At 40.6% G+C, this 19,571-nt stretch overlaps 1 protein-coding gene across 3 annotated transcripts in view; it reads right to left on the reverse strand.

The window, feature by feature from the left end:
• BCAT1 (branched chain amino acid transaminase 1) overlaps positions 1–19,571 on the reverse strand; it is a 90,948-nt gene that overhangs the window by 39,315 nt on the left and 32,062 nt on the right. Inside the window, exons 1-3 of one of the 3 annotated variants that reach the window (XM_059682394.1) lie at positions 16,174–16,560; positions 15,013–15,084; positions 7,276–7,476 (exon numbers count right to left, since the gene is read on the reverse strand). In XM_059682394.1, the coding sequence (XP_059538377.1) occupies positions 7,276–7,476; positions 15,013–15,084; positions 16,174–16,374 (474 nt within the window). In that variant the 5' untranslated portion in view covers positions 16,375–16,560. Of the gene's footprint in view, positions 1–7,275; positions 7,477–15,012; positions 15,085–15,157; positions 15,305–16,173; positions 16,561–19,571 lie in introns of those variants that run through there. The other 2 variants (XM_059682396.1, XM_059682395.1) reach the window with 2 other exon arrangements.

Here is a 19,571-nt window from a genome sequence, read left to right on the forward strand (position 1 = left end):
GGTGGGTTATATTACAAAATACAAAAGTATATGTGGGAACCAAGGAGAAAAAATATATATGGTCTTCTCATTGGATGTGGTAATGCATCTGATAAAATTGAACATTCATTTATGACTTTTTATCTTAATTTCCCAGATAATTAAGAAAAAAAAAGGGAGCTTTCTTACATGACAAAGGATATCTAAAATAAACTTGCAGAAAACATTATACTTGATGGTAAAACTTAAAGCTTGCCTTTTTGGATTGGGAATATCATAAATTGTCTGCTGTGACTACTTCAGTTCAATACTCTACAGCCAGTAATAATAAAATAAAATGCATTCAATTTAAAGAAAGAAAAAATAAACTGTCATAGAGCATGAAATATAGAAAAGATTAAATATCTAGAGAATCCAGAAAAACTGATACCTCTTGAAATCATTTGTTTAGGCAAAGTAGCCAGATACAAAATTATACTTCTATGGAACAGCAACACAAAAACTATGTATGACAAAATTAAAGATAAAAACTATTTATGATAAAATTAAAAGGAATACTAAGGTGGGAAAATCTAACAAAAGAAGTGAAAGGCCCATAAGGAAAATACAAAACTTTCCCAAGTCATTAAAGATCTAGCTAAATGTAGAAAGCAATCTCATGCACAGAGATGGAACGACTTAATATGATATGATGCCAATTCTTCCCAAATTAATTTATATATTGAGTGCAACCCAAATGAAAATCATGTCAGGGCATTTTATTTTCTCTTTACAAACTGAATTATGAAAGTTGACTGACTTGATAAACTGCATCCAAAAGTTACATGGAAAAGCAACTGACCACGGAGATCGAGGGCACTACGAAGAGCAAAACAGAAAGACTTGTCCTGGCAGACATCAAGACTCACTGTAATGACTTGGAGATGAAGACAGTGGCATTTGTGTAGGTAGACAAGTAACAGAATGGAGACCCAGATGGACAAGACAATAGAACAAACTGTACACAGGAGCAGACCTATGCATACACAACAGAGGTGCTATGACATATCAGAGGGAAAAGGACAGTCTTTTTAAATAGTGCTGGGACAACTGGGTTTCTGTAGAAAAAAAAGAGAGAGAGAGAAAAGAAGAAGAAGAAAAGGGGGGAAAAACAGAACCTACTTCATATACAAACCAATCTAGGATTAAAGACCTAACTGTGAAAGACAAAAACCAATAATATACCAGTAGGAGCATATCTTCATAATCTAGGGGTAGGAGAAGAATCTTTAAACAAGATACAAAAGTATCAAATATAAAGCAAAGATTGATAAACTCAATTTTTAAAAAAATAATGTATTTCTCATTATCAAAATATTATATACAGATGCAAGAGAACAGTGTCCTTGCCCTTTCTGTCTATCTGATTTTGGCAGACAAGACTGAATGGGGGAATACAGGGGGAAAAAATTATATAGAGTAAAAAGAGTGAAGATATTTAAAACACATATAACTGACAAAGAGCCCATATCCAAAATACTTCTACAAACCAAAAAGAAAGACAACACAATAGAAAAGTGAATAAAAAATTCAAACAAGCAGGCCCTTCAAATAAGAAGATATCCAATTGGCCATTAAACATATGAAAAGGTGTGCATAAATTAATATCACAATAAGATGCCATTACACTAAATTGGTTAAGCTTTTAAAATCTGACTTTACTGAGACATGAAAAGTTTGTAAAACAATAGAAACATTTATTCATGGCTAGTGAATATAAAAATGGTCAAAACCACTATGGAAAATAATTTCCCTATGCCTATAAAATGGAAGATATGTCCTATGACCAGTAGCACCATTCCTAGGTATATCCTTAAGCAGCATTTCTCAATTTTATTTTTTATTTTTTGGTGTCAGGATGCCTTAAAACTTATATTTTTAAAAGTTATGAAGATTCAAAGAGCTTTTACTTATGATGTTTTTCTGTCAATATTTACCGTATTAGAAATCAGAAGTAAGAAATTTACTTATTTATAATTCTAAATCATGACATGTTAAAGTATTTTAATGAAAAATACCTCAGTTTTTCCCAAAATAATTAGTATGAAATGTGGTACTATTTTCAATTATTACAGATCTTTAATGTTTGGCTTAAGAGAAGACAATTGGATTTTCTTTTCTTTTTTATTTTCTTAAACTTTAATTGCTTATTGTTTGTTTGTTTTTATTGCTTAAAGTATTACAAAGAGTATTACATAGGTCTCTTTTTTTTTTTTCTCCCCTTGACATTCCCCCGGCCTCCCCTACCCCGCAGTGTCTTATGTCCATTGGTTATGCTTCATATCTGTTTCTGCATTCAATCATTTGCAGGATGTTGAATTAATTGAAGCATATGCACAAAAGAAAACCCAATCTCACACACATATGTAGTTGAGACAGGGAGAGGTATTTCTGGTAGCCTTTTCCAGAGAATTATGGATATTCTTCTCTGTTATTCCTAAACTTGTCAAAGGATGGTTCCTTAAAGGTTAGTTGTAATATAGAATCTGAAACCATATCAATGAAGTCTTCATGGTCTGTTAATTTATTAAAATCCAATTGTCTACCAGACAGCGTTCAACTAGAGAAGAAGAACCAGTAGGAAATATATGTAATATTAACAGACTTATTAGAAGCAATTGGCCAATGCATTTGGACTCACTCTAGGTGAGTCCAAAATCTGTAGGGTAGGCCAGAAAAAGAAGGTCACCAGCAGGCTGGACCCTCAGGTGTGAGCTGTAGCTCATCCACGTGGCAGTCAGGAAGGGACACATGGGGCAGTCAGGAAGGGAGAGTCAGAGGAAAAGAGGGAACACGCAGGTCTAGCTAATGTGTGGGGTCTCTGACCTCATGAAATCCTAAGGTCAGGCTCACCCAGAATTCTCTCCCTTCTGATTTACTTTAAATCAAACAATTAAGCCACATCTGAGAAATTCCTTCACAACGGCACCTACACTAGTGTTTGATGGAAGGTGTGTGTATGCAATAAAACAACCACTGCTTCCCTCAGCACACAAGAGAATGTCTTATAGTCCACTCTAACCAAAAGGAAGCTAAAAATGGAATTCTAGGGACTGTAGTTCAGACTAGCCAAACTGACATATCAAAACCATCATGTGTTAACTATCGTTATTGTAGTAATTATATATTGCAATTAATAGGTGTATCAAATCATTACATTGTGTATCTTAAATATGGTCCTATGTCAATTATATCTCAATAAAGCTGGAAACAAAAGTTAAAAAACAAAAGCCATCAGAGCCTGTCTTGCACTTTGAATCTTTACTTGCGCAAAAACGTGTCATGTCATGCAATGGCCATTTAGAAAATGTTGGTTCAATGAGTTATGCAGATCTTCCCAAAGCTAACATCTCTTTCACGTATTTTTTAAAACCTTTTAACATCACCACTAATATCACCAGAAAATTACAGGGTGTGTCAAAAATAGGTGTAGAGTTGTTCATGTGGAAAATACAATACACAATACAACAAAATACAAAACAATGAAAATACCGTAATTAACAAATAATCATACAAGAATAAATTCTGTGCTTCACATATTCACACCTGTAAACCTACTTTTGCCCACCCTGGATTTAACAGCAGAAAGGGTTAAATTTGCAGGGGTAAATCCAAGTTTTCTGAAATTCTAATTTCTACTGGAGGGCTAAAATGCTAGCATTGGCACAAAATAGAGTCCTTTGTTTCACTTGAAGTCACAGGCTCACTTTGTTCATTTTTTAAGAAAACACACACAATATAATCCCATTTTTCAAAAAAAGTTCATGCAAGGTTAAGAGAAAAGTGAGGATAATCATTGCCAGAAGACACGGGATTTATGATGTGAAGGGGACACTGGGGGTGCTTAAGTGGTTTCTTTCTTTACCTAGATGAGCATTCATTTATAAATATTCATCAAATAGTATATATTTTGGTCATTTTTTCAAATTATATTTTATTTCACTAAATATTTATTTCAACCAGAAAAAGCAGTGCCAGTTATCATTTCATTTTATTTTATCCATATCCCCTACTAATAGTTTACATTTCTCTCCTTCACTATTTGAAACTTTCACTTATTTATCAATCAAAAATTTGCAGTATTAAAAAAGCTACAAGTAGTTGTAGATCTCAAAGTAAAATGGATTCTAAAATCAATAGGGCTGATGAGTGGAAGAGAAAGATGGCCAAGAAATTCACTCTTATATTTACTTTCGTATTAAAAAATACAATAATTATTGAACTTAAAAATCATGTTGGCACATGATAACATAAGTGTGTCAGTATAAGAGAAAATGTTTCACCTAACATTTGGGAAGGAAACCTTGGAAACAAAGTGTCTGCGTAATTTTCTCAGTGTGTGTTTAAAAAAAGAAAAGAATTCCGAGGGCAAGATCATGGCTAGTTTGTTTACCATCCTATCCCGAGCACTTTGCACAGTCCCAAGCACATAGTAGGCATTCAACATCCATTGAATGAGTGAACAGGAAATGGAACAAATATGCCTTGTGAGAAAATTCAGGGACCCTGAGGTTCTCCGCACATGGCCATCACACTTCCTAAATTCCTATGATACTCTCCTAGTATCTCTCCTGTTAACTAAGTGCCGAATTGATGAAGAGGTAACCAAGCACATTGCTTTATCTCCCCATTTATCACTGATACATGTTACAGACTACATTTTCCAAAAATAGCCACACAATCTTTCCAGTCCCTCATGATCTTCTAGAGTAGACCTTTGACATTCCTCATCGGGAGGTGAAGGGTATATATTGTATAGTATATTCCCTCCTGTTGAATTTGGGCAGGCCTTTGTGATCACCATGACAACAGACTATGGCAGAAGTAATGCTGTGATTTTGATTCTAGGTCCTAAAAAGCACAGAGCTCCTATCAGGGCTCAGTTGCTTGTGACAAAAAGCTTTGGAGCTCAAGTCACAGAGGACAAAGTCTAGCTACTCTCAGAACACCATAATGGGTGCACCATGTGGACAAAGCGTGATGCCAAGAAAGCCCCAGCATTTCAGCCACCACCTCTTTGAGTTTCATCAGACATATGTGTCAGGAAGCTTGAGCCAACTCCAATCCCAGCCACTATCTGACAGCAACCACATAAGAGACAACAAACCAAGAACGACCAGCCATCCTAGTCAACCCCCAGAATCATGCAAGATATAAAGTGATAGTGGCTGTTCCAAGCTATTAATTTTGTTATGTCACAATAGATAACTAATGTAAAACACAGTCCAGTTCTTAATGCAAACAGCCCCTGTGTTTATATTATTCATGGAATACTGATAATACAAATTTCAGTTTTTATCTAACAAAGGATAAAAGCAATTAAAGGTTTTTTAAAAAACTATCCTGGTCACAAAAATCTACATTGGCAAAACTAATCCACTCATTTAAATAGATGTCCAGTGAGTTTTAAAAACCAATGGCTATCAAAATATTTTTTAACTTTCAAAATGACCTTAATCCTTTCTTGTTTACTTCCCACAAGCCAATGATTCACAAAATGTGGTTCCGAGAGTATTAAGATGACATGGGAACTTACAAATAAGAGCCTCAGAAGGTGGAGCCAGATGATTCTAATGAAAACTATATGAGAATCACTGTCAGATTCCTTCTTTCAAGTTCATAAGCATTTTATTTCATTTGTTTTTCACTGTACATAATGACATAGGCAAGGGCAGCTACCATTCTTATTTTATAATTAAAGAAACTGAGAATTGGACTAAATAATGTAAGAACTCATCGAAGTTGGTACAGTTAAAACACAAAGATGGGAATGGAAGCTTAGACTTCCAAATTCAACATTGAGTGGATACATTGGGGCAGCTAATATGTTTCCGATGATTTGAATTTATAATTTTCAACAAGTTAACTGGACAGGCCTTTTTGTAATTTTAGTATATATGTTTGGGGAAACTATCACAGGGATTATGAGCTTGCCATTTGAACCCTGACTCCTCCCTAAATGCTACACAATTTTGAACAAGAAACTTAACTTTTCCGAAGCTGGTTCTATAATAGGTGATAATAATGTTTCAAGGGATAGTAATAATAGCTAATAACAAGGCTCTCATTATGCAGCAGGTATGGCTCTATATGCTTAAATGAATCACCTGACCTTCTTCTTATAACATTATGAGGTAGGTATTATCATCACTTCAATTTCATCATTAAAAAATTGGAAGCATATAGTCATTAAATAAGTTTCCCAAGTACCCTTTAGAGCAGGGGTCCTCAAACTACGGCCCGCAGGCCACATGCAAATACCAATATTGTATTTGTTCCTGTTTTGTTTTTTTACTTCAAAATAAGATATGTGCAGTGTGCATAGGAATCTGTTCATAGTTGTTTTTTTTAAAACTATAGTCCGGCCCTCCAACGGTCTGAGGGACAGTGAACTGGCCCCCTGTTTAAAAAGTTTGAGGACCCCTGCTGTAGAGCAACAGAGACAGAATTTGAGCCCAGAAAGTTGGAATCCAGAAATATATGCTTTCTCACTTAAAATAATAACATGAGATGACCCATTATAAAGTACCCAGTGCAGGGCACACTGCAGGAATTCAATTTAAAAAATTCATTATTGTTATGAATATTTAATATTACCATCTTTTAGTCTCTTAATAGGTAGACTATTGCTTATTTTAAGCATCCCAATATTCTAAGTATGTCTAACACATTACAAGTAAGTAAAATAAAATCAGGGTCAAGGGAATGGGGAGTGTATTGCGTATCTGGCTAAGTGTGAATCCTATGAAGGACCAGAGAAAGCATCTCTAAATATTTAATGCTTATAATTATTCCACTCATGCCTGAAGGATGGCCTTTAATTACATGTCCCTCAACATGCATAACTACACATTGGTGGTCATAAAAACATGCACTTAGCATTAAAATCTAACCAAATTATTGTACTCAATGGCCTCTTCTCAACCAGTAGAAGATCTGAGAAGGCAGGTGACTTTGTAAAATATTAAAAGTAAATTCTTTTTTATTGCAAATTTTCTTACCAACTGTCTTTCTTATTTGCTCTAAATGACTTTTATTGACGTTATAGAAAACTCAAGAATATCTAAAAAAAAAATTCGTTGTTGAGACTTACCTTCAATGAGATTGTCTATAGGAAAAGTTTCAAAGACATTTATGACTCCCTTTAGTATATATGATCAAGTCCATGCTTCCCAAAAGCTATTTTAGCAGAGGGAGCTACTTGGTGCCCCCAATGAAGAGCAAGCATGTTACCATCCTTCATTGCAGTGTACTTACCTCCACTGCATAGTGCAGAGCCGACGAGGCAGGGTGCAACGACAGGTTTTGAAAAGGCTTGATGTGTGGTTTCTCCCATCCAAACTCTGAGGACCACTCGATTGTCAACATGTGGTCCGTGAAAACGGTTCCAAAAACCACAGAATTTGGGTCAGGTTTCTCCTTTAAAATGGTGGCTGGTGTGATTATTAGATCTTTAGCCTAGGGGGGAAAAAAATCAGCCCCATTAGAAAAGAGTAACTGAACATCTACTGGCTACAAATAAAGAGAGTAAAAAAACAACATAAAATTTAAGTCATTAGCCACTGAAAATTGAAATTGCTTGACTCTTTTTTTTCTATCCCCCAAATTTATTTATCTTATAATTGGAACTGTGTACTTTTTGATCACCTTCACGCATTTCCCCTATCCCCACTTGATTTTTTATTTTATTTTTTATTGATTTGAGAGAGAGAGAAATATGTTGTTCCACTTATATATGCATTGATTGCCTGATTCTTGTATGTGCCCTGACTGGGGACCAAACCCGAAACCCTGGTATATTGAGATGATGCTTTAACTAACTGAGCTACTGGCCACAACCCCACTTTTATTTTATTTTATTATATGTATGTATGTATTTAATCCTAAAAAAGGCAGACTGCCACATATAGTGCCTCATATGTGTGGGTTTTTAAAAATATATATTTTATTGATTTTTTACAGAGAGGAAGGGAGAGAGATAGTTAGAAACATCGATGAGAGAGAAACATCCATCAGCTGCCTCCTGCACACCCCCTACTGGGGATGTGCCTGCAACCAAGGTACATGCCCTTGACTGGAATCGAACCCGGGACCTTTCAGTCCGCAGGTCGACGCTCTATCCACTGAGCCAAACCGGCCCCGGCCTCATATGTGTTTTTATTTTTTTTTTAAATGTGTTTTCTATTTATTTCAGAGAGGAAGAGAGAGGAATAGAAATATCAATGATGGGAGATAATCATTGATCAGCTGCCTCCTGCATTCCCCCAATGGGAATCAAGCCAGCATGTGCCCTGACTAGGAATCCAACCATGACTTCCTGGTTCATAGGTCGACACTCAACCACTGAGCCACACCAGCTGGGTGTAGCACCTCACTTGGATGTGTCTGAAGTCTTGGAAGCTTGACTACCCTATATTCTCCTACAAATGGACCTGAAGAGCTCGTTGGAGGTTTGAGCAGAGGAGCACAGCTACTGTGTACTCTTGATCGAAGACCAGTCCTCTTCTCTGGGGAAAAGGTTGTCCTCTTGATTAAGCGTGCAACTTCGGGAGGAAAGCACCTGGATTGCACCTGCATCAGTGAGGGAGGGAGGAAGGGGACACCTGCCTAGCCAGCCAGATCAGCTGAATCAACCCCGGTGGTCACAGAGGTGACAGATACTGCAGCCAGAGCGCCCTCACATCCCCCACTTGACTTTTAAATGTTGGCAACTGACTCAGAAATTTAACAGTATGTGAGCCAAACAAATCATGCCGGCATTCAGAATCCAGCCTGTTGTTTGAAATCTCAGCCATGTATACTGCCTTATAAGTATCTGAACCAAAATTCAGTGACATACAGAAACAGGGACAAAAATAGCAGATGGAATAAAATGATGAAAAGGAGAACACACACCCTGGTTATCATCATAGGGCTCATGTTTAGCACTTGGCAAAGAAGAAAGGGAGGTCATCTCTAATAAATACAGCAACACCAGCAATCACTTGTTGTCATTAGGAAGTGAACATTTGGTGATGGTTATAGTTCAGCTCCCCCAAAGAAGCCTTAACCACCTCCCCGTCCCCCGCAACTCCCACCCCAGAGGGAACTGTAGAAGCAATGAGCAGAACGAAGCAACTGTGTTCCTCTTTAAACACAGAGAAGCAGAAAATGAACACCAACATATTAATCCTCTGTTCTGTACTGAGGAAACAATGAACAAAGGAAGCTCTGACTAAGAGAAAGATAAATGAGAGTAATAGGAAATAATCTCACACATCAGTATTTCACCAACACACCACATAGCCGGCTTGTACATTACAAATGACCAAACACAAATCAAGTCACAGGCAAGTCACAGGCAACACCATCAGTCACTTTTTAATAGCTATAGAATGCTGACAAAAACCACAGGTGACGGAAGGTTTTGACCGGTTATAAAACAATATTAACTAGGCACAGGTTCAACCTGTTAACAAGCTGTAAGGAAGGTCAAACTCCACTTATTTAAACACAAAAAGTACTTATCCATCCCCCCACACCCCAAAATCAAATATGTCTTCACTTTATCTCATCAGCTCTTATCATTATTTTTAAATGATCTAATTACTTTTGATTAATTCACTGCCTTACAGCTGCCTTAATCATTTGGTTATATTATACATGATGACCAGTTTTATTTTTAGAATAATATTCCAGCTGAAATGCATTCTAAAACAAAAGCTCATTACAAATCTAAAATGGAACATAATATTTCTTCCAAAACTTGGTCTATTTCTAACATTCATATTACTTTCTACTTCTTTCCTTCTTACCCCTTAACGTGTTGAATAAGGGCAATGAATGTTTATTATTTTACTTAAAAACTTGACTGTAAAGAAGGGAAGAAAATGAAAAGTATAAAATCCCCAACTACTTTCCGGGCCACCGCATTCCCACTCCCCAGAGATGACCTTCACTAACAAATTCCTTTGTGTATTTTTCTGTATTTTCGGTGCATCGTGTTACTTCCAAGGTCATTTGTCATTCTCATATTCTCACAACCCTTGGTTTCCCACATCAGTCACTGAACAGAGACATTTGTCTTTTCAAGTATTTCTTTAGTAGGTCTGATTCCTCAAGTGCTACTACCCCCTCAGTAGCAAATACTCTGTATCTTTTTCCTGTTCAATGTCCAAGAACAGTTACATGGCTACATATTCATGTCCAAAAAATTTAGCCCAACTCCCTTTTTCAAATCTACCTCTCACTAATTAATGTTCTGCACAAGTCTTTTACTTATCATTTATTAATGCATTCAGTGGCACATCAGTCAAAAACTAATAGGAGTTGGTTTTCTCACATAACAAGTCTGGAGGAGCCAGGCCTGGCAGTGTTCTGGAACCCTGCGGTTCTGTGATTTTTCTTGGCTTCGCCTCAGGGTTAAAAAAGGCTGCTGCAGAGGTAACTTCAGTTTTAATGATCTAACCAAAGTCTAGAGGAAGAGTGGCAAGGACGATGGCAGACTTTTCTGTTCCCTTTAATCACAAAAGCAAAATTTTGCCCGAATATTTCTTATGTCTTATTGAATAGAATGTGTCACATGGATCTCTCTAGCTGCAAGGAAGGCGAGGAATGCAAGGTTGTCACCGAGGGCCAGTCAGTGAACTGCGAACAAAATCAAGGTTCTGTAACAAGGGACAAGACGTTGGTGGGACTGTATTTTGGGTACATATCAGCCCAGTGCCAGAAAACAGTACAAGTCCTTAAAAATTCTGGGTTGCATACCTTTGTCTAACATGGAAGGAAAGACAGAAAGACTAAAACATGGTTACAGAAGCCCTCTCCTCCAACCCTTTTCTCTCCCTAGCATTTCCTCCATTTGTAGCTCGGGACATGAGATGCCCCAGTTTATCCAAACTCTCTTCTTTCTTGCTCCAGCAGTGAGTGTGGAAACTGGCAGCCCCATCTGGCTCAGTAACCTTTTGCAGTATCTTCAGCTTTCAAACTCCCTAGCATTTGCTTTACTTACTGCTCATACAATCTCTCTCTATAGACAGCTTACCCTGCAAAAGGCTTGGTTTGGCTTCATAAAATCCTTTTAATTGATAGGAACAATTGGGAAATGGGAGTCATGTTTCTTTCTTGTGTTGGCCTAACTCTCATTTAGTACAGTAACTATTATACATATCACTTATGTCTGATTAATTCAGTTCTAAACTTCACAGAACTTTAATTGATCTTCATGGATTGGATACTGACAAGAGACTGGTACAGTTTTGTTCTTTTTTAAATGTACTTACCATAGTTCATAAAAGACCTTCTGTTGTTGCAAACCCTTAAAGAATCAATGCCCATTATATATTTTTTACTACTTTTCTAAAAACTCTTCTTTTTAAATATATTTTTACTGATTTTAGAGAGGAAGGGAGAGGGAGAGAGAGACATCAATGATGAGAGAGAATCATTGACTGGCTGCCTCCTGCATGCCCCCCCCCTCCCCCACAGGGGACCTACCCCAAGGCCTGGGCATGTGTCCTGACTAGGAATTGAACCATTACCTCCTGGTTCATAGGTCGATGCTCAACCACTGAGCCACACCCATTTGGGCTGACGACTCTTAAAATACCTCTGGACCACCCATGATGAGCCATTGGCCCAGATATATCTACTTAGTTAATGACAAAACAGAGATACTGAATAAGGTGTTTTTATACTCAACTTAGTGCTCTTATAGTAAGAACTTGCTAATCCTAGTTAAGTTTCTGGAAATTGAATATAAAAAATATATATTACTAGGTAAACCACTACATTCTTTTGTAAGACATGCAATTTTTTATGATGTGAGTAAGAGCCCTCTAACTTTCTGCATAAGGATTGCCCTCCATGCAGTTTTTCAAAGTAATGCACTCTTTGGTGACTTTAGAGTTTCATCAACCATTCCAATTGTCTTTTATTTGGGAAAATTCATGCAATTCTGGAAACTAAGAATAACAGCTGTTAACTTGAGTTAAAAAAGAAATTATCCAAGAATACTAAATTTAAAAAATTAGATGATACAGTTGAATGAAGTTGAAAAGTACACAATATTAACTAAAGGTATGTGATAGGTTTTGAGTAGGTATGAAATGAAGTTCTACGGTAAAAAAAAAATCACTGACATGAAAGAAACAAATTTCATAAACAATTTTTACCTGTGTTCTTTAAAAACCAATTTCTTTTTCTACATTTCCTTTCTGAAGATGGATAAACATTAATTATTTGTAAAATGCTACTTTCTGCCCCATGACTCCTGATGACTTCAAGTCAGGATGTTTCATACCATATACTTGTGGAAAAATTTGGAAGGCCACCATGACTAGATTGTGACATGACAAGAAATACTGGCAAAAACAGAGCATATTAAAAAAAACAACAATTTTTTAACTCAAAACATGTGCTTGGGTAATCCTTCCCTCTGAAATGGGGAAGCCTACAGGAGGCTAGTGCAATTTGGCTGAAGGCTCAGAGGACTGTATTAGCCAGACTCTCCTGCTTCTGCGCGCCACTTACTACTGCATCTGCAAGTCTCTGCATTGGCCACAACACTTCAATATCAAAGACAATCTCCGCATTACAACTGCAGCAGAAATTGCATAATTTTGTTCTATAATAAGTGCAATTTTTTTTTCTACTGGGAAAGTGTTAGGTGTTCTGTGCATTATCTTTTAAAGACACTCAAAAGCCAATAAGGAGGTATGCAGAGGAGAATTACAGATTTGGAGTGTCACAGTCTGGGATCTGTAAAGCAGAGGAGTAGGAAGAAAAAGACAGCTGGCCTTTTGCAAACAAAGAAGACTCTGGGGTCCACAAAAAGATGCCCTAGGATAGCCCGGTCATAAGGCATCTCATAGCTGGACCCTGCTGGAAAACTGCATTCTCACTGCAAAATGGCCACTTCAAAATGGGGGAGAGGATGCAATATGAAAACTATCCACAAGAGACCCAGTGGCAACTTAAAAGTCATAAATGGGGTTAATCGAGAAAGAAAGCCCTAGCCAGTTTGGCTTAGTGAATAGAGCATTGGGCCACGAATTGAAGGGTCCTGGGTTCAAGTCTGATTAAGGGCTTGTACCTCTGTTGCAGGCTCGATCCGCAGACCTGGTAGGGGGCACGTGGGGGAAGCAACTAATCTATGTGTCTCTCCATTGATCTTTTTCTCTCTCTCTCTCTCTCTCTCTCTCTCTCTCTCTCTCTCTCTCTCTCTCTTTCTCTCTCTCTCTCTCCCCTCCTTCCCTTCTACTCTCTCTATAAATCAATGTAAAAATATCCTTGGATGATATTTTTTTAAAAAGAGATTTAAAAATAGGTCAAAAGCAAAGATGGTCCTATAAACTCCACCATTTCCTCCCCCAAGTTATCAATTTCACTTACAAGCCCCATTAGAACACGTGTTTTGATAGGTAAGTACATGAATGTAGAATGTCAATATGCACCCTCCCCCCAACTAAAATCGAATACATGGAAGTCTAAATTAACAAATACAGACATAATTTACTTTGTGAATTCTTTACTTTGCAAAAAAAAAAAAATTATTCTATGTTTAAAGTGTAAAGAGTGTGTTCCACCGCCCAGGAGCATGCTCATGCCTTTCCCTTCCCTCTCTCCTTCCCCCACAGGCAGGCATCTCCTAGACACTAAGGGTCCTAGGAGACTAGCAACCAGGAGTGCCATGGGCAGTGGCAGCAAGTCCTGGGCTAACCCCCTAAGCTTGTCTCCAAGGCCCACTTTCCACTTTTCTGCGACTTCTCAGTGAGCCAAAGCAGCCCCACCGAGGCTCATTTCTTTCCTATGACATTTCTAGGGAGCCAAGGGAGCCCCACTGGCTCTCTCCTGCTGCTTCTTCTATCCTAAGCCCTTGCTTGTTTTACTGTCCCCAGCTCTAATAAACATACTCTCAAAAGAAAAAAAAAAGTATAATGAACTTTTGGGGAAAGTTGTATTTATCTATACCCTTTGAGGAATTCATTTACTGTATAAGATAACCCTTAGAGATGATCTAGTATGAGTCCCCTTTATCTTACTCTCTCAAAAACCCATCTCAGCATCTAAGTTCCCAAAATGTATTAGAAGCAGATCGGCTACAAGGTTGTAGAGGATATTATCTCTAAAGGACCAGGAATAATATGGACAACTAAAATTCACAAACTTATTTTAATGAGGAAATGACTGTATTCTAATGTTTTGATTTTTTTTAAAAAACCTGAGAGCAGAGACTTTATCTTGCCTGTATTTTTGGACATCCACTGTCCAGCACAGTGCCTGGTACTCAGTAAGAGTTGGGTGTGTGTGTAAAACTGATGAGTCAAGGTTCACTCCCTTTCTGCATCCTGCCAGGATGTGAGGTCATGAGGACACACTGTGCTATGGTTGACAATGGATGGTGACTGAGACAGGCAGCAGGAGAGCAGAACCAGCCTAAAGAGAAGCAGCAAACCCTCCAGGGTTGGGGAGGGAATACAGTGATTTATAGAGAAAGTCACACTTCACATTTGTATTGTCATGATTTTCAAAGTCCTTGAATAACATTCTTTCTCAATTGCCCCTCGCTATTCCTATGTGAAGTATGAGATTTAATACATAAACCCACAATTCAGAGAGGAAAGAAGAAAACACAACACTTTGAAGGTAAAATATTGGGCGCTGCTTAAAAAAAAAAATTTATGAGTTTAAATCTTTCCAGAAGTGGAGTAAAGGTGACATTTATTATACAATCAGATAAACCTTTAGGTGAATAGTCACGAATTGGTTACTTGCCAAGAGAAAGTTATGATTTATGAAATACTGCAAGTAGGGAACTGCCCTGCCGTTTTAGATGTGATGGGAATGTACTCCGGCTCCCCAAACTGTTTTCCCCCTAAGAGTGGAATTTAAAATGCACAGCAGCATATCAACTACTGTATAGCCCGCACGGTGAAAATCGCCCCAAAATGGCAACAAGCAACGAATTTATCCAGTCGAATTGTTGTTTCACGGAATCTCAGGCAGATGACTTACCTTCAACGTTCCCATGACCGGATTTGATCCTGCTTCTCCCATACATTCTTCCAAGCATCCATTATTGCAGTCCTTAAAGAAGAGTGACATCCATTAAGCAAAGCCAGGTGGGTAACTGGGGCCAGGGGTATTCACTGTCACTCACCATTACCAGGTGGGCTCCGCAGCGGCACCCAAACAAGCAGGGAAAGGAGGATGGAAGGAACACCCAGGCACAGCCCCAGGGAGAGTGCCTTGGAGAGCGCTGCCCTTCACCCCACCCTGCCCCAGGTCGTGGCTGCTTCGATCCGCCGCTGCTTAAAATCCAGGTTCGCCCCCGCAGAGCCAAGGTTCACCAGCAACGCACAGGAAGGTAATTGTCTCCCTTATATCCGAGTAAGTCGTCTAGACTAGGGCTTTAAGCCATTTATAGAAAAATCTCCCGGGCGCGCCAGCCTCACGGTCTTGTCAATCACAGGCGCACAATAGCCAGGCTGGAACAGGGCAGGGAGGAGAGGGAGCCCTTCTCTCCCGGGAGGGTCCTCCCAGGCAGGCGCACGTACATAGCGAACCCACGCGCCAAGGACAAAACCTCCTGGAGTTGGGAGTCATCTAAAAGATACTTAGGGACACAATGGGAGAAGGGCGAATTGAGAAAAGATGCAGACCTTTAAAAAAATAAATGAAATAAAATACATACAACCTAATCTGCTAAGTAACTATGGCAGAAAGGGGAGAAAGGGATTCAAGGAGGAAGAAGGCTGCGGGCAAGATATTTGGGGGGGGGGGGGGAGGCGAAGGCACGCAGGATGTGGCTGTCCGTCCTGGCAGCCCAGAAATCCGGCTCCCGCCTCCTTCCCCAAAGCGGCTTCCATGGCGACCCTCCCTTCCCCAGCGGCTCTGGGGGCGCCGCGGCGGGTTGCGCTCCCAGCGGGTCACGGTGGGGCTTTGGACTTGGTTGGCGAGGCCTCTCCGAGCCGGCTGGGAGCCTGGATGTGGGGCAGGGCTGCGGGAAGAGGGGATGCCTCGGTGGAGGCGGAACAGCGATGCAAAAGGTGAAGCAGGATGTTGCAGGCAGGGCGGCAATGAGCCCAGCCAGGCCCGCGCGCTTCCGAGACCCAGGATCTAATCTGCTCCCTTCCTCAAACCCCCTCCTTCCTCAAACGCCCAAGATCGAGGTACCTGGGACAGGCTGGCCATGGGGAGCCTCCGGGAGCGCAGGGCAGCGAGGAGCGGCTGTGGTGGCGCGCAGGGCGCAGCTGGATGTGAAAGCGGACGGCGCGACCCAGCTCTGGCGCACGGACCGCGTGGCACCGGCTGCCACCGGGGCTGCCACCGCCAGGGGCCTTGCGCAAGGGCAAGACGCAAGGAACCACACAGCATCCCAGAGAAAGGAGCCTCCGCCCGTCTGGTCCCTCTTCGGGCGGGAAAAGCAAAGCCCTAATCCTGGCCACTGAGTCTCCGGCAGGGGCACAAGAGTTCGTGCCAGCGGGGAGCGCCTGGAGTGCCTTTCGGAGTGCAGGCACTTCGCGAGCATCTTTATTTATTAAACTACCCCTGGGTGAGCGGCCCGAACGCCCCTCGGCTATGGCAAAGGCAACCTCTAGGAAATATATTTACATAGGGCAAATTTTCCGTTGGAAAACAGACAAAAGGCAGTCCTGTCCCATCCCCAAACCCATCCCCCACCCACCACCACCACCACCCTCCCCCGCCCCCGCGCCCCCATGAGAGTTTGCAACCAGGATCCGACAGTTTGCGAGGGCTCTTATCTGCCACCGACCTCCTTGTGCAAACTAAGTCAGTAGGATTCATAACTTGGGGTGTCGTGGGGCTACCAGGCTCATATTCCCTGAGAGCTGTTTCTACCCACATATTCATCATTTTCAGGCAAAAGGGACTACCAAGGGCTCCCAATGAAACTGTTTTGACAGTTTTCCGATATAGGCCTGGGAGAGTGATATTTAGAAAGAGGACTGGGAAAGTGATGCTTGAACTACGACTGGAATAGAAAGATGGTAATACCTATTGCCTCCTCTGGTGTGTTCCCCTGGCAATAGGGTAATGTCAGCCTACATTATGAGCCTTCAAAAAGGCTTTTAAAGTAATAGGAAGTGATGACTTGGGCAGACTTGAACTTAGGGAAGGGAGGAGGGCAGTTTATTTTGGGTGAAAGCAATTAAACCTGGTCTGGTTTTAGAGTTGACTTTATACAGCCCTAAAGATAATACAGCTGTAATCTTATCAAAAAACAAACATTCCCTTCTTCCTCTTCCCCTCCCCTTTCCACAAGGCACGGAAAAGCCTCTTTTACTGGGTGGAGTCCCAAGCTACAAGGACCTTAGAGCCCAGGCAGGTCACGTCATCAAAATGTGTCACTGGAAACCTGGAGTCTCTTCTTAAAGAAATTTAAAATCAAATCTATATACAGAAAAGTCTAAGCGACCCGACAACCATCCGACTGTCTGGTAGCTATGACGCGCACTGACCACCAGGGGCAGATGCTCAACGCAGGAGCTGCCGAGTGACAGCAACTTTGCAGAGTGCCCTCTTACACTCCGGGACCCTTCAGGGGATGTCGGACTGCCGGTTTCGGCCCAATCCCCACAGGCCAGACCGAGGGACCCCACCAGTGCATGAATCCGTGCACCGGGCCTCTAGTTTTTAAATAAAAAAATAAAGACTATGTAAACACTATAGCTGCCAGTTTGAGACTCCTGCCCAAAGCTTAAGAGTAAGAAACTCTTGCCCTGCCGGTGTGTTCAATGGCTAGAGCATGGGCCCATGTACTACCTGGTTAGATTCCAGGTCAATGGCAGGTACCTGGGATACATGTTCATCCCCAGCCCCATCAGGATGCTTGTGTGCAGGAGGCAACCAACCCATGAGTATCTCTCATATGATCTCTCTCTCTCCCTCCCTCTCTCTCACTTCTCCCTCTCTCCCCCTCCCTTCCACTCTCTCTAAAAAAATAAAGATCAATAGAAAAAATATCCTCAGGTGAGGATTAACAAAAAAAAAAAAGAAAAGAAAAGAAAAAGAAAAAAAGAAACCCTGGGTTGAATAATTATAAACAACTTATTTGCACTCCGAAGGTTGATTTAAATGTCTACCAAAACATTAATTCAGAGCCTGTGATTGTTTTAAAGGTAGCCACTACACAACTTCATTTTTTTCATTTTTATTGCTATTTTTTAATATATTTTTATTTATTTCAGAAAGGAAATGAAAGGGAGAAAGAGAGAAACATCAATGATGAGAGAGACTCAATGATTGGCTGCCTCCCGCATGCCCTCTACTGAGGATTGAGCCTGAGACCTGGGCATGTGCCCTGACCAGAATCAAACAGTGACCTCCCAGGTCACAGGTTGCTGCTCAACCATTGAGCAACACCAGCAGGACAATTTTCTTGCTATTTTAAAAGTTACCTATAAATCCACCCTTTTCAGTCAAGAAAGCATACATAATACAAGACTGGTGTTCTGAAAGAATAAGTAAGCACAGTGCCACCTCTACCTTTCCTCCCTTTTGAGCCAAAATCTTTGCAATTGCCACCTGTATTAACTGCTCCTACTTCCTCCTCCTTCAAGTAACTATAGTTTGATGTGTGTCCAATGATTCCACCAGAACAAGGTTCCTAATAGCCTTCATTTTGCTCAACCCAATGGCATTGCTTCCTGTGCATTTTCATGGTTGTATCTATACACTGATGACTCCTAAATATAGTATATACTTTTTCATTCTACCTCTTTCCTGAGCAGTAAGAACTTAACAGTAAAAACATCTATCTGACATATTTTGATGTATGTAACATGTGTGAAAGCACTGGCCTAGGTACTGGGGATGCAATGTAAGTCCACATCCATCCCATTATCATGAATTGCCTCCAGCCAGGTAGAAAAATGTTACTGATGTAACTAATCTCACAAAGGTAAAATTGCAAATCTAAAGTGCCACCTACACTTTCAGAGCCTCTAATAATGGAATGTAACACACTTAGAAAGGCCTGGAAAGGCTTTCCATCAAGATTCTTAAGCAAAGAACTAGATGATAAATATTTATATTATATTATATTATATTATATTAATTATATTATATTATATTATATTATACTAGAGGCCTGGTGCACAAAATTTGTGCACTCGGGGGGGGGGGGTGGGGGGGGAGGTTCCTCAGCCCGGCCTGCGCCCTCTCTCAGTCCAGGAGCCCTTGGGGGATGTCCGACTGCCGGCTTAGGCCCAGTAGGGGGCCTAAACCATCAGTCGAACATTATTAGCACTGGCATGGAGGCGGGAAAGGCTCCCACCACCACTGCTGTGCTCACCAGTCATGATCCTGGCTTCTGGCTGAGCAACACTCCCCCTGTGAGAGCTCACTGACCACCAGGGGGCAGCTCCTGCATTGAGTTTCTGCCCCCTGGTGATCAGTACGCATCATAGCGACCGGTCGTTTCTGCTGTTTGGTCAATTTGCATATTACCCTTTTATTATATAGGACTAGGGGCCCGGTGCACGAAATTCGTGCACTGGGTGTGTGTGGGGGGGAGTGTCCCTCAGCCCAGCCTGCCCCCTCTCACATAC

The sequence above is a fragment of the Myotis daubentonii genome, chromosome 2 (assembly GCF_963259705.1).
Source record: "Myotis daubentonii chromosome 2, mMyoDau2.1, whole genome shotgun sequence".
Classification (NCBI taxonomy): Eukaryota; Metazoa; Chordata; class Mammalia; order Chiroptera; family Vespertilionidae; genus Myotis; species Myotis daubentonii.